The 16,985-nt window shown below is 34.6% G+C and overlaps 2 protein-coding genes across 2 annotated transcripts in view; one reads left to right on the top strand and one right to left on the bottom strand.

Annotated features, from left to right (window-relative positions):
* vn (membrane-bound neuregulin protein vein) overlaps positions 1 to 4,414 on the top strand; it is a 275,654-nt gene extending 271,240 nt beyond the window's left edge. The window contains 1 exon segment of the mRNA XM_029302567.2: positions 1,737 to 4,414. Within this exon segment, the coding sequence (XP_029158400.2) occupies positions 1,737 to 1,863 (127 nt within the window). The 3' untranslated portion in view covers positions 1,864 to 4,414.
* mad2 (mitotic arrest deficient 2) overlaps positions 1 to 16,985 on the bottom strand; it is an 80,771-nt gene that overhangs the window by 34,545 nt on the left and 29,241 nt on the right. The window lies entirely within an intron of this gene.

The raw sequence follows: 16,985 nt of genomic DNA, 5'->3' as shown, positions 1-16,985 counted from the left end.
GCGAAAAAATTCGCAACAAAGTCTAATTCGATCAACCGTTCGGTTGCTGCGGATAAATATTTCGTCGTCGTCCCGCCTTTGCGCATACTTATCGCATACTTCACCCCTTAGCATATGTCCCCTGTCACTCTTTTAATACAGTCTAAACGCGACGTTCAGTCTCGAGAAACCTCTAATTCTCTTCTCTCTTTCGAAAAGCATCCTTCCCTCGTTCGAGGAGACACTTCTGGAACAGTGTATCACTTTTTCTCTCTTACTTCTTCATCCCTCTTTTCGTTGTCCCTTCTCTTCCTTTTCCGCTCTCGTTTTACCTAGGCGTGCGATTTCACGAAATAAAAACGTCGCGCCAAGTCTCAGACGTCCCAAATTTGTCGTGACAAAAATACGCTTTATCGCACGCCCGTCGCGGACTCCCAGACACTAGGAGGCAGAGGTAGACTTCCCTCCGGGCTTCCACCGCAGTGCCGGATTAAGAGGATGCGTGTCCCGGACGCGAACGGGACGTTCCGCTGAAAAGGACGCGATTATTGCCGGATATTTATGCGTCTACTCGCGCGCGCGAACGTGTGACTTTAAATTAGATTCACTCTTATAAATATATATATATATATCTATCAAAAAAATCAAGAGTTAGCCCACGCTTTTCCTGCAAATCGAGAGAATTGATGCGAGGCGACGCGAACGACGTTTTATGAATTGCGGCTTTTAATTCTTTACGTACGCGCCAGAATTTTCGACGACAAGGCGAAAAACAGCGACACGATGAAATTAGCGCGACAGCTGTTTGCGCGCTGAAAAAAATATCAAAAAAAAAAAAAAAAAAAAAAAACGAACGAACGAGGAAAAGACGAAGGAAAAATGGAGAAAAGGCGATATATGCCTAGAGAGACGTGCTAATAATTTATTTATCCGAACGCGCGCACCGAGCGAGAGAGCACGGCCGGAGATCTTAATTTCGCGGTAGTTTCGAACTCGTCTCTCGTCGCGGTTAGTTAACCGCGGTTTATAAATAGCCCACGACGACGACGACATAACATTATTTTTCCAAAGAAACGACGCATCGGGGCCTGTCTCTTCTCGAAATCCCCGGTTGTTCCGTCGCGTCCCTCGCAGACCGCAGTCGTGCGAGAAAGACGCGCCGTCGCGCGGATTCTGATGCGACGCATACATTTAGTTAAATTAAGAAACGTGTACGTCTCGCACGCGCATCCGAGAAAAATCCCGAGACGAGCTAATAAATTTCGCCGCGCGGCGACGACGCAGTCTGGTCAGGACCATTCCAAGGATTGACGTAAATCATACGAATTAAATTAAAATAGGAGAGATGAGCTATTGCTAAATAAATGTATCTTAATTGTGTCGCTAACTAAAATTTAATCTAATTAAAGATATGATCCCGTTTGCGCACTTGTATTATTTAAAAAATCTATTTTATATATCTCCCTGTTAATTTTATGTGTAAAGATATAGTATTTAAAATTTGATATAATAAAAGAATTAATGAAAGAAAAATGTTAAGGAAATCAGATAAAGAGATAGAAGAGATTATTCTTGCTTTTTCGAAAAAACAGCGTAATTAAGTATTTTTATAAAAAGGCTTCTGCCTTCAAAATCTATATCTATATTATCTAAACTTTAAGAAAATTCTAAGATGCATAATTTTCGAAAATCTTGTTGCATTACGCAATGCAAATAGATTGATTGCTTCGCTAATATATTTGAATTTTCTGTTGCAGATGCGCGGAGGGTTTCACGGGTCTACGGTGCGAGACGAAGGACGTCATCAGCACCGGAAGTGTGTATAATCGGCGTAGGGTGCCCTTTTCCTGCAAGCTGGGACTCTCTACCTCGTACTACTGCTAGCGATAATCGCGCGGGGCCCTTTAAACACATGAGTAGACCCTTTTTTTTACCCTTACGGTGTACTTGGAACCCACGAGATAGAGTCGTGAGAGGGCCAACGCGCGACCAAAGAGGGGAGGGAAAATCGTGCGAAGAAAATTAGATGGAAATAGAGAGAGAGAGAGAGAAAGAGACAAAGACAGAAGAGACGATGACAGGACGGGACGATTAGGCGAGAAATCGAGAAGCGAGAGTTAGAAATGACGAATTTCGGTTCCGTATCGGGCATTAAGGATTTGATCCTGCGTACTCCTTATACAGGAACAGGTTCCAAAAAATAAATTCGGACCGGGCATTCGTACCTTCTTCAATTTCTACGACTAGTGTTACTTTTACATCTCTTCCTTCTTTTACAATCTTTTTCTATTTGTCATTTTTTCTTTTTATCTTATTACTCTTTTTTTATTCTTCTTGTATATTTTTTCCATTCCCCTTTTGTTTTTACTGCCTCTACCATTTCTCATTTTTCTTTTTTTTTTTCCTTCGAGCATTATTATCAGTACTTTCCTTCTAGAAAATGTCACTACTGCTCGCGCTTCCGCGTAAAGTTCTCCGGCCGGAGGAAAGGAAATAATGGGGAGAGAATGGGCGAGAGATCATGAATATGAAAATGAGCGTGTGAAAGGCGAAGGTACATGTCGATCTCTCGTCCGTCGGCTCTCCCGATGCTCCTTTCGACGTCGTATCATCGCGGGGGAGAGTTCTCGAGCGGAAAATGCTTGACCTCGTGATCAACGACAACGTGGAAGCGCGCCCGGAGAGGCCCACGCTTCTCCGGGGTCTCCGCGAACGGGAGAACAATACCAAAGAGCCCAGGGGTCTCGATCAAGGACGACGAGCGTGACTATGACAGCGTATCGTTACCTGAAGATGATCAGGATGAAGGGTCCTCACTCCTCCTCTTCTCGACTTTTCTTTCAACCTCGCGATGATCAGTGTCGCGCGGAAAAAAATTAGCTACCATAGCTCAATTTTAGCTGTCCATACGTTACATATAAAATTTAGTTATCATGCCTAAATTTTAGCTATATGACAGCTAATATTTTTCAATTATAACATTCTCCGTTAAACTAAAAAATATTAGTTGCTAAAATTTAGGCATGACAACTAATTTTCGGCGCGAACAAATGTGGAATTATGGTCGATATTTAATGAGATTGCGCCGAATGACGAACAATAAACGTGAGAAAAGATGAAAGAAAGAGAGAGAGCCTTAATTTATAAAATCTTATTTTCATTCATATATCGAGACAACACTTTCGACTTAGTTGGAGTTAAGAGTGTGAGAAAAGAAAAGTTAAACACTAATCGATTGCTTTCCTGTATTTTCTGCTAAAGCAATTTCTGTGAGTCGAAAATAGTTCCTGTGAATCAAACTTACGGTCTACTGGACCATCCATCTTTCTCTCTTTGATTTTTTTTCCTTTTAACAAGTTTATTGTTCCACGGCTCGGTTTTATTGAAATCGTGGAAAGTAAGGCTAGAAAACTTGGCAGCGCCGCGGCATGTTCGTTGCTGTTGGAAAACCAGCTGAATGTAAAGAGGAATAATGCCTTGCGGTGAATGGAAATCCATGGGTTTTCCACTTTTACGCTTCGTGAAGAACAAAGACAGAAACTATAGTATACTTCTTGGTTGAGAAAATGTATACAAATGTCCAGGAAAACAGTCTACAATTAATCAAAGAATACCAATTAATAAATATCTTGACGATATTTAAAAATTTTTAATTTAAATCAATTACTTTTTGGTTGAAATTGTATAAATTATTGAGGTGAAATAATTGATAGCTCTAATCGTAAATAATAATTCAAAATATGCCAAACATGAGCGACGCAATTCAAAGTCATTGTGGCAACATTTCAAATAGAGAAATTAATTTTTTTAATTGACGACATCCAACAGCAACGAAATTTTCGAAATTACATCTATTATTGCATATATAAAGAAATAACGCGAAAGGAGGAGATAGAAATGAAGGCCAGTCAGGGAGCGAGTCATGGGGCAAAAACGATTTAATGTAAAATACGATAGTTTAACGCATTAGATTAGCTAAAAAAACAGAGGTATAGAATAGATAAAGGAGAGAAAGAACGGGCGAGAAAATAACGAAGGGAGGAAACCACGAGAACGACAGATGAATCCTCATCTCGATGAGACACGGGAAACGCGGAATCGATCGAGAGGTTTTTGAGAAGAATAATATAATCCGACCTTCAAAAAAATTATTCTCCGTCCTCAAAATGTACGCGGAGAAGCATTTATGAAGTATTCATTTATTTCCGTCTTATCATTTAATTTCTGAAAAGGGGAACATTAATAATATTATACAAAGGCGGACATTGTATGAAAAACGAGTCGGACGAATCTTCGGAAGGAATTGTATCGAGAGATAAATAATGATCTCATTCATCAAAAACCTCGACGATGACGATCTCCGTACGCGAGCAAAAAAATGGCGAGCATACGATAAGGGAGCGAGGGATGCGCGTTCATGCTCCCGCAGTCTCGGGACCCTATTTATGTTTTATATATTATATTATATATTATATATATATATATATATACATATATATATATATAAATATGTGTATAAACATTTTTAATTTATTTATTTAATTCATTAATTTTATTGATTTACGATTAAACGTCATCTTCACTTCGGCAACCGTCTGTGTTCTTAATTTTTGTGTTGACCTTTCTGCACCAATCACGCTCTTTCGTTTGCTCTTTACACATAACAACATGGAATACGCAGAAGAAGAGCGCTCGAAATCTTTCGCCTTTAATATGTCCAGACACGAAAACCCAGCAAAGTATAATCTTGAAAGAGTTGAATCTTAAAGAAGAAGTTGCTTTCTTTGCTTCCTTTCTGTACAAAAATTAAAGATCTTTTTTTTCATATTTCGTACATCTTAAATTTGATATTTTTGCACTAAAATAAAATGTCATATTTTGTTCTGCCATATTTTTGACAAGAACATAGTGAGAATAGTGTCTGCTAATAAAGAATAAGGAGAGAAAAAAATACATATCTCGAATTACATAATGGTTTATGTTTATATAGTCATTGGTTACATTTTTCTTTTTCTTTTCGACTAAATAATAAATATCTTATGCTCTATCTTTTCACATATTACGGCGAAAGTTTTGTCATACTCTTCCGTTGCTTTCTTCAAGCAGGTAGGTGCACTTTTTAGTTTGCTTTTATTACAATCTAATTTGCATATTATTGTTTAAATATTAATTTTTATATTATTTCAGTTTCTTTTGACCCAAACAATTTGTCAACTTCGTAAAAATTTGGAACGTTATATAGTTCGAATGTCGATTTTCTCCAACTAGCTCGTTTCGCGACGTTAAAAGTGAGCTTACACGCCATCGTATTAATTACATAACGAGTTTTCTCTTTGACGTCTGTAAATCGCGTCACAGTTGAACGCATAGCGAGAATTAATTACAAGCATATTACAAACACTAAAGGTTGCATTCAAATGGAAATCACATAAATGAGAATAAGGCACAAAAAATCAGCAGAAAATAGAAATGAGAACATTTGATTTAAATGTACTTAATAAAAGTAAAAAAAGAGCTTTCCATCTGTCGTATGAAAATGATAGCGTAAAATAAATATTTATTTTATGCAGAAAATGATTATTTCATATTAATCGCATCCATTCGAAACGATGCACGAATTTTCTGACGCGAAAAAATATTTTTGGACAAATAAAAATGAGATAGAATTTTGTAAAGAAACACGAGGAAAATTTTCATACTTTAGGGACGACTCGTTGGTTCTTTCAACATCTTATTGCATTCCGACAAGTCGTTTTGTGACAAGTCACTCCTCTTCTCGAGGAAATAGCTCTCCAAGCATTTTCTTGCGGAAAACTAGGAAACGACTTGTAAATAACGCAAACGGAAGGGGACGACATAAATTTCCAAATCGTCAAAGGATAACCATAGGAGGGTGAAAATTGATGGAGGCAGAAACATGAGGGGAAAAACAGCATGTGCATTTATTCATGTTCGGTTGGCGATAAAGTAAAACGGCAGCTCAATTCGTAGGACGAAAAGATGGAAAATAAATAAATATACACTACATTATACACCCCTGTAGGGAGATACTGTAGAAAAGAATAATATATCGTAAAAGAAGAAAGAAAAGTGAAAACTATCTCAACGCAATTTAAGTACAAAAGCGAAAATAACAAAAGTAAAAAATAGTAAAGAATTAATAGGCTAAAATGTATTAACGTATTTTTGACAAATTATATTACATTTCTAGTTATTTAATATAGTTCAATGATTCTTAATATATAATACTTTTATTAAATTCTGCTCTATGTTAAAAAAAATTAATTTTCTAAAATATCTTTTGTACATAATCAGCTAATTGCACACGATCATTCTTATATTGATAAAAATAAACTGCGTTTAATATGACATATAATTGATTAAATAAATTTTATTTTATATCGTTTCATTAAAAAAAACAATCGAAGGAAAGAGAAAAACGCAGGAAAGGACAGCGAGAAATAGATCAGAGGGGAAATAACCGTGGACGCGAATACACGAATATTTCACTCTCGAATCCTAGCATGTATTTCCACGGGCTCGCGTTCTGTCATAAAAAGCTCCCTCTCTCTCTCTCTCTCTCTGTCTTTCTGTATAGTCCATAAAGTTCAAACTGCCGCTACAACAATCCTCGTAAACGCTTCTCTTAATCGAACTTCGTGCTCTGGAAGCAACTTTCTTCCGTAAGGGAGGAACGGGAAGATTGAGAAGGATCGAGGATGTGTTATCGATGGAAACTTATCGAAAATGCGGACTTGCCCTACCCTAAACTTTGCTTACGCGCATTTGGTTCGAATAACTTTGATTATCAGCCATGAGACGGTGGAAAGTTCTCGGACGTGTCGCACTATCGGACACGCTTTAGTGGGCCAACTGTGTGGAACCGTAATCGAAAATTCGCAATTCGACAGATAAATTAGGCGAAACGTTCCCTGCGATAAATTAACGCGCGTGAAGGAAAAACTATTATTGAAATATACGACAGGACGAGATGGTTAGCATATAAAACACGATCTCAATGAAATATCGAAACGAAAAAAATTACATATATATATATATATATATATATATGTAGAAAAAATATAATAGAAAATCCATAAAAGAACTGTTTAATATACTCAAATCCACTTTTATCAAATATTTTAATTAATATTTAATAGGGGCGTACGCGTATTAAATGTAAAAATAAATTCCATTCTAAAACAAAAATGAAATTCTCTAAAAATATTAAAGACACATATCACATATATGAATTAATAAAAACCGAAAAATCATATAACTAATATTTTCAAAAGTTACAAGTGATAATGTGAAATAAAAAATACCAAAGTTTGAAAGTTTAAATTTAATAATTAAAACGTGTGAGTATTACGTTACAATGAAATAAGTAATATAAAAATTTAAAAATAAAAAATCAAGTTGATCATAAACATATGAAAAATGTACAGAAGAGATGAGTTCACTATGCTATCTTAAAGATACATACAAAGTGGAATGATAATATTGAGATATCACTAGTCTCTCTATTGTTGAATAAAAAATATCGATGAAAAATTAAGAACGATGACTTGACGATATGTCAATCGAGAAGGAAATCTTAGAAATATTCGAAGAAAAGACCTTTCGTCGAGAATCGTACGCTGTTAGTTTTATATGCAGACAAATCCGCCGTCTGCTTCCTCATTCTTTGCTTTTCGTACGTCCAGCTAACGTGTATTTTTATTATGTAACTTTGGACACCCTCGACGGTGGTATCTCTTTTGTACGCCACCGATCTTTATGAAACACATACAATATAACGTCCACCGCAGGAAAGAATAAAATGTATGAATATCACGAACGATACGACATGTACACCATATTAAAGCTGTCTGACGCGGCAAGAAAAATAGTTTTCTGCACGATCGCGAAGGGTATTCTTCTCAGTCATAACAATGAGTTTTATTAAACTACTAATTTGAATTCCAAAGAGACGCTGCGATGATCGGTACAACGCAAATAGCAGCGAAAGAAAAATTCACGTGGAGATGATTACTGATGAGCATACAAAAATCATCGGGATTTTCAATCAACTTCACATTGCAAGTGATAACTCGAAACGCGTTTTGATGAACACTTAAAATATCAGTAATAACGGATTTCACAGAAAGCACGGAAAAGTAGATATTAATTAATTGTCTCGATAATTATCGAGAAATGTGATTAATTGTGCCGGCGAATAACGTTTGAAATAACGATAGAGGAAAAAAGGATGATTGCATTAAATCGGCGATAAGCACTATTCTCTGAAATTTTCACATAATTAAAAAAATCTATTTAAATTCTCGCATTTAAACATTAAAAACAAAGTATTTTGTCGATAGATGATTTTCACATTCATCTTCATGTAACGAAAATATGATTAGTTAAAAGTTTAATAAAGACGACGTTGGCATTCATTAAAAATACTCATTGAATAAAATATTGAATTTTAAAAAATATTTATAAAATATTTCGCTAGATTCTCTCAATATGGATAAAAATACGTTTCATAAAAATTTCATTGTTTGTTATATTTATCGAAATGTCTCTTATCTCCATTAATTAAAAATATTCTACAATATTGAAAGAGAAATATTTTTTATTTTTTTATTAATCATAATTTTCATTTTACTAACTAGAAGTATATCAAGAGAAAAATTAATATAATAGAACTATTATATATATATATATATATATATATATATATATAATAGTGCGCAACATTTATTAATATCATTTTACTAATTGCTTTTGATTAAGAAAAATTAAATTTAGAGAATTTACACAATATTAGAACAGAGTTAAAAATGAGAAAAATAATATAATTATTAAAAACATTGTATACCTATATGTCTATATTTTTTAATTATATATTTCTAAAAAGTTCTCAGTGTATATAAAGTCTAAATAATTCTAATAATTTATATATATATTTCGAATAATTTCTGTGACTTATTCGCCATTTTCTCTCTGATATTACTAAATATATCTTTACATCCAGTTTCCGTCTACCATGGAATCTTGATACACGAATGCATCAGTAGAGTATATATCCTTTAGATATGTCCAACTAATTGACAGTGGACATTCAAGGTATGCTACGACATGAACTAAATCTCTCGATCTCTGACAGATTAATTCCTAAGGAAATCTACAAGATCTCAGGTGACACTGGCGTAATATCGTAGATAATCAAAATTGAAATTCTCCAGCAATATATTAAATAGGCAATTATTTCAAAAATATTATTTAAGGATGAAAAAGAAAGGGAAAATTTATGAGAAGAAAATGAAAATTGTTTGATTATAATATTTTTATTATATTATAACATTTTCATTAAAATTAGTTGTTGCTTCAAATAAATACACACCATATAGGGATCTATCATACATCCATAATAAACTTCTAATTGATAAATATTTAACATAGCAATAGCACATGAATGACTATTGCATACATTTTGTTGACATACATAGAAATAGATATGTAATACACATTATGCTTTGTGTGGGTAATAATTTGACACAATCTATTATAATGTAAACACATATATATATATTATAATAGAGAAAATATATATATATATATATATATATACATATATATATTATAATAGAGTGTGTCAAAATATATATAACTATTATGCATAATTATATATAACTATTTTTATTACAAATAATATACGACAATACATTTCTAATGAAAATGTTGTTATATAATGAAATATCATATTTTATAAAATTATATAACGTAGAAATCTGAATCGACATTTATTTTATTTAATTAATATCTCTATGGAGTTAATTAATTATTCTCAAATTGTGCATGTTGAATCGCGACAAAGAAAAGAGATAATAACCCAAGTGAAAAAGAATAACGCTCACGAATAATCAATTGAAATGAGAGAAAACTAGCCGAGTTGCCAGCTGACGGCCAACGACTAGAAGATTACGAAAACCTAGCTACGATACGAAAACTAAGTTTGTCTTTATTGGAAACATGGAGAGAAGAAGGTTTTTCTCTCTCTCTTACAATACTGCAAGGGGTGTCCTCCTCTTTAAATCGAATTTTCGATATTCCTGTGTGCCTTCTTGTCGATCTAACGTTTCTACGGTATCGTTCCTAAGCGCAAAGACAATTGGAAATCGTGAAATTTGCGACTACTTAAGGTATAAAACTTGAAAATTTTACGTTTTCTTTCGGTCTCGATTTCGCGCGTTGACAGTGCAAAATTCATGAAAAGAATTTCGTTCTCGAAATTTCAAAGATGCTATTTTTTATCAAACAACAATTGAAGCTATTTTGCTAGATGTGCATATTTATAATCTCACATTACAAAATGAAAATAAAACGTAAAAACTTTATTCGTTCTAAATGTTTACGATATATTTATTAATTAGTCATACGCGAACTTTTCGCTTCATGTATACTCGATAATCATTAATTGAGCTTCGAGAATTAGCCAAAATTCGGTCAATTACGAAGAACGACTATTATTAAAGAATAATGTATATTTGCAACGAAATCTCCCATCATCCTGATTAAACGTTTAATTAACATACAACGGAAACGTCAACATAGAAATGCTCGGGATAAAGCGCGATGTACAGAGGAATTACAACATTCAGGTTGTTAATTGTGCGTTTGTTGCTAATTCGGAGTGGTCGCCTGGCGCATCGATTGAGGCGACAATAATGACGATTATAGCAGCAATTTACCGAGATAGAAAGTATTCATCTGGTTGACCAGCAGCGAATACAGATTTCAAACAGTTGGATTTAACGGCAATATTTATGATTCGCTCGCGGCGATAATAAGTGCGCGTAAACATTTAACATGGCAAAATCGTCGGTGTCCGGCGAACGGTTGATTTTCGATCAACCTGTCGCAAGCGAAAACAATGCACACCGGTGGGAATTCGATCACATGGGAATGTCGATTTCCACGAGCGTATAATCCGACAGGTTTGTTTCTCCTTCTATATACGTGTGACAGTTATAATAATACTACTACTACTACTAATATTACTATCGGTACCGACGCAAAAGCAGAATCGACAAAACGGCCGTAAGCAACATTTTGATATCCGATTTAAAGTAACGTTTAATGTCCGCTACATTGTTCAACGAGAGCAGCAGTCTGTTCAATCGTCGGAAATCAATCGTTTACTTCGTAAGAAAAAATTAATAGATATCTTTAAAATCAAATCTTTTTTACAATATGCTTATCAAACTACATTGCGAATATCGATAGTCATTTTCCGAAATAATTTTAATCAATTTACCAGATAATTTTTTTTAATTAATTATCCTAAAAACAATATGAAATGATACGTTTTAATATATATAATTAACAAAATAGCTTTATTTTATAATAATAAAACTACTCTATGCCGCAGAGAGAAAATATGTATAATTTGATGTCAAATTAATGGATCTCTTTAAAATAAGAGCCTTCTCAGAATACGTTTATCAAATTGCGAATATAGTTTTGTTTTCCAAAAATAATTTTAATCAATTTACCAGATATATAATTTGTTAAAATTAATTATTCTAGAAGCAAGATGAAATGCTACGTTTTAATATACATAATAAAAAAGTGACTTTATTTTACAATAATAAAATTCCTCGCAGAGAAAAAATATATAATTTGATGTTAAAAGTTAAACGACTCGAAATGTGATTTATGAAACATAAAAATTGTCCGATGGCTCAAGTTTGCAGATTAGAAGTGACGTTAATCCGGGCCGTAGAGCAGGAAATTTTACGCATTTCGCGCGCGCGATCGATATCCGGGTCGCGTCGTACGACATTCCATCAATGACATTCCATCAATCTGGGATCGGAGGGAAGGATGAATACCGGGCGGCGTAAGGGACTCTCTTCGGGCTCGTCGGCCCCGAAGGGCGAGCCCGGCCCGGAGTATTGTTAATCGTCACGAGCGAATAATCTGGTTCGCGTTTGTACGCGCATTAGTTCGACTCGTATGCAAACTTGAAATCACGAGCGGAAACGACTAGACGGCCTGCATAAATACGCGAGAACGTCGCGTCGGACTAATCAATTTCGTCGAATCACAGAGAATTTTCAATGTTCGAGCTTCTCCCAACCCTCTCGCGCCCCTTCGCTACCTTGTTACGTGTTACCTGCGACCGAGGGAGTTTTATTGTTCGGCTAATTCGGCAAAAGAGAATTGATTGCTGGTCCTCGTTGGTTCTGCGTCGTCCATCGCGATACATACACGAACACACCGTGTTAGCTGCATCCCCCTTCCCTTTCATCCCCCTTGTCGATAATCGAAATTTAACGGTATCCGTTGGTCAGCGAATCGCCCATTAAGGGACACAAAAAAAACTCCGGACACATATGGAAACGCGAGTGCATTTACTCGTTTTCGGAGTTAACGAGAACAAAGAGGTCGCAAGATATAATAAAAGAAATATGTCAGTGTATAATATATGCGTAATTGAAATCTCGTGCATGGTATAAAAAAGACTAAAACGCGTTTTAGTCTCTCGAAAATTCGTTATATTTTGTCATAAAAAATGTACAACTGAGGAGACTATAAAAGACTGTCGATATCATATAAACGTGTTTATAAGAACATCTGTAGTGAAAATATACGTAGAATATTTTTCTTCTATTATTTAGATAAATTTTGATAAAACAATAGAATAATATATTCAGAGAGAAGAAATATTTTCGTTTGTAATACGTATACTTTCAATTCGAATCAAATGTACAATTGAATGTTTTCTTGTACATCAATTGTCGAATTTTCTAATATAAAAATTAGATATTTCAGCTCCGCGAAAATAATATAATACGTAAGCATAAATATTCAAATAACTCGCGCAAACTTCACTAAAAACTTCATTTTATTCGCCCTTTTGGCGTATAATTTATTATTCATTACGCTTTACGCAATTAGATCGCGCTAAGCAACTGCTTAACAGATATACGAGAAAACGCAAGCGGAGAGCGTAGAGAATTTAATTTACGAAAGCACAAATGGTGTGTGTACTGTCGCATTGTAACAATGCAAGTATTAACGGCAGAAAATTACGAAACAGACGAAAACTCTGCTTAATTATATCATGCACTGCTTTTAATTATAATTAAGTATCCGCGTCAACTTGAAATCATACACATAAAAACAAATAATATAAAATATGTATTAATCCATTTACAATTCTTCATTCTATTAATTTATTTCCAGAATACGGATATGTTGATTATATCTAAACTGCCAGCTAAGGAATATCTCGAAATGAATTTCCTTCAATCACTTTTGTTAATAGGAAACGCTCTGTATTCCGCGCGCGCAATCATAAGCAGATTTTTACTTTGAGATTCCTTCTGACAGCTTTCGTCCTCAGAAAAGCAATCAACTACGCGTTAAGGATACCATGATGGTTTCTCAAAAGAATCATCGTATTAAAACAAAGATCTCTATTTATGTATCGTACTCTGATTTATTTAACGAACTAAGTAATGGCACGCAACGTCGAGTATAATATCTTCATATATAAGGTCTCAAAATATTTCGAGTTAGATAAGAATGAAAATCTATTCCTGAAATACGAATTTAATTCTTCTTATAATTATTTTTATTATTTTTCAAAATTAAGAAACGCATTCAATATTTTATTGTAATCCAAAAAAAAGAGAAAAATATATTTTATAAATTAAATTTCATTATAAGAGATAAAACTTCTACAAATTGAATAGAACAAGAGACACTCTTTTACTTTGACTTTTAAAATTTAATTAATTAAAATTTTGATTTTTAATATTAAACAACTTGTAAATTAAGAATCAAATTAAATTTTTATCATGAAAAGGTAAAATGAAATCTTTCAAGAATTGAAGTCTTTCACTTTCGCGAACACCCAGTATGTATATGTACGTGTTACTCATCGCGTGTAGGCTTGAGTCTCATTCCACGATCATCCATCTTTCTCGAGTCTACTCAAGAAATGGACGACGAAGGGTGAAAGACGAGAGTGGCACTTTTGCGCAGGAAGAGGGTGAAAGATGAAAGTGCGTGCCTCGAATTTCGTGAGACCGATTTCACCTGCCCCGACGATAGTCATTAACACCTTAATTAGCGTCGAATATCGCCACGATTCTAAGCGAAATCGGATTTGTATATATACGACTGCAAACATATCGACACATCTCGCATTCAGTAAGACTCGTCACGTTAATCGCATGATCGTCTGTCACCTCTATCGATCCCTATGGTACGATTCTACGTCCATCGTATATTCGCTGTCAAATTAGATACTCGACACAGGTCCGCGTAACAAGTCGTCCGATGACATGTCAAAACTCGATTGACACATCTAGTATTCACCGAGAATGATAGTTGAAGCGATGCCAAAATTGGCGGGTCTATGCTCTTAAACTTTCTCATCTCTCTAATGGCTCTCTTTCTCCTTCTCGTCATACTTCGTTTAATTTTAGAATTACTGATGGACTTTTTGATTTCCCGGATTTCACGGCAACCAGAGAGAGGGAGACTTTGAATATTCCGACGTTCAGCGACCCCGGAGAATAGTGAAATTTCTGAATTTTAAACAGAAACTAAGTGATTCAAGGGAGGAATTCTAAATATCACTAATTTTTTTTTTAACCCGATGATTAATCCCAAGAATTAATTGAGGAGATAAATTCTCACGAATTTAAAAATAGATATATGAATGTTTTTTTTTCTTTCGCAACTTTGAAACTTCATGCGAAAAAAAACCTTGTGCAAGCTGTGTGCGTATGATATATGTAAATTTAATAATCACATCGCCATGCTAAAACGCGGACGGTGATTGGATTAAAACATTACGCGAGCTTCGTTTCACCGCGTTTACATATCTCTTTCTCTCTCTCTCTCTCTCTCCATGTTTTGTAAAAAAAAAAAAACGAAACAAAAAACACAACTGACCTAATATTAACGAGAGGATCGTTGTTTATTCATACCGGTATTTTGTAAATTTCGTCGTCACACGAGCGCGTGATCGCATGAAAAATTCAAAACTATTTTCGTCGCGCTGAAGTTCTCACATTCAAATTATAAGTGATTTTGTAATCAAATCAATCGCGACACGTTTTCCACACCTCTTTTACACGTTGCTCAACTCGAGCGGCTACGTTTACTACTGCTCGAGTTCGCCAGAACGTTTTAAATCGATGAAAGCCTCCACAATGAAAACTACATGACAAAGACTATTCAACGTATGTTTCGCAATATATCCGGTGCAGATAATAACTCGCCTAATGAAAGCGTGACAATGTATATGCGGTACCATAGAGATTGCATCGTCCCGAGTTTCTATCTGTAATTCCGTTCGCGCGAACGCAAAACGGATCGTTAAAAATTAAAAAAGATGTAAATAATTATATCCATAAAGCACATTTATCGAGATAATATCGCGATCTTGGCGAGAGATAATGAAAAAGGTATAAAGAGTCGTACAAAACTTTAGTCAGGTCAAGTGAGGTAGTTGACATCCATGCGCATATACACAATAAATGAATAATACAATCATTTTCTGATGAAAAAAAATTTACACATTACAAAATAAATAATATAAATTATTGAAAAATCTAGTACAATATATTGTAAAAAAGTGACAAGTTTTACGAGTACTTTAACCAATTTATTAGCTTTAAATGATCATTGAAAGAATTGCTCGATTTGCTTGATGATTTTATTTCTCATTTTTCACTGCCCTATTTAATTAGACTGCTCTCGTTATAAAACTTTATGCAATATAATATAAACGGAAAAATCATACAGTTTCAGAAAATAAACTCGAGACAAAATATTCGAAACTTTTTTTACAATATTAAAAAATTCAATAATGCGATATATTTAAGTTTGTCTATTTTCAAGAAAATCTTGTTAATGACAAAACAATTGTTTGGATGCAAGAGACATGAGAGAGCGATGTTTTTTTTTTGGATATCGCGCAAACAGTTTTTTGATTCTATTCTATTGCATATGACGCTATACATTAATAGCAAAAAAATCGCTCGATTTGGCGAAATAGTTTGGTAAAGCTTCATCGTAAATATACAAAAGGATTTCTTGCGAATGAAGCTCATTAAACATCGCAAGTTCATTTCGCTTTGATGATCAGATTAATCTATCAATAATTAGATAATTTAAGATTTCATAAATATAAATTCAAAAATTATTATCTCGATAACATTACTATTAAGAAAAGATCCACTTCAAAAAAAACTGTTCACAATAAAAAATCTTTACATAAAAGAATATGTTTCGTGTAAAAAAAATACCGCGCGCGATATCGTGTGCTATAGAGAGAATTGAATTGGAAATTCAATTTCATACACATAGACGATCTTATCTTGGATGAGGGAAGAGCACGTTGGATATTCAAAATCGGGGATATTCGATTTCTCCTTCTATTATTAAAAATAAATAACCACCGGAAACGAACCGTCCTTTACGCGATGCAAATAACGAAAAGTTGGAGTAAGAAGAAAGAAAAATAGACGAGGTAGGAAAGATAAAGAAGGGGACAGAAATCATCCTTCTCCCGTACCACTCGCAAATTCCGTCGGTTTTCAGAAGCATGGAAAACTTTCCGCGAGGAGAAATCGAAGTGTCTAATAGGGAACACGGGGAACATCACGGATGAATACTGCCCGCTGCATTTCAAGGAACGAATATCGATTTATCGTCGAAAAGTTTTGCTCTCGACCGCGCCACGGACTCTCGACTGTTGTTTGACTTTCGGGAGAGGAAAGACGCAATGGGATATGTTTCCTTCTTTCGAACCGATTGTAACTTCCCCTCACGGATCGCTGACGCGACAAACTTTCGATAAAACAACGGTCGGATATCGCGTAATGCCCCAAGTTGCCGGAAGTTACCCCAGGAGATGTCCCGCGTTGTTGTATCGCACGGATGGAATAATACCCGAAGATTTGCATAAAAGGAACGTTTACGTAAACGTTACA

The sequence above is a fragment of the Nylanderia fulva genome, unplaced genomic scaffold, assembly GCF_048542155.1.
Source record: "Nylanderia fulva isolate GAGA-0341 unplaced genomic scaffold, ASM4854215v1 Scaffold38, whole genome shotgun sequence".
NCBI lineage: Eukaryota > Metazoa > Arthropoda > Insecta > Hymenoptera > Formicidae > Nylanderia > Nylanderia fulva.
This window is presented reverse-complemented; position numbering and strand designations above follow the sequence as displayed.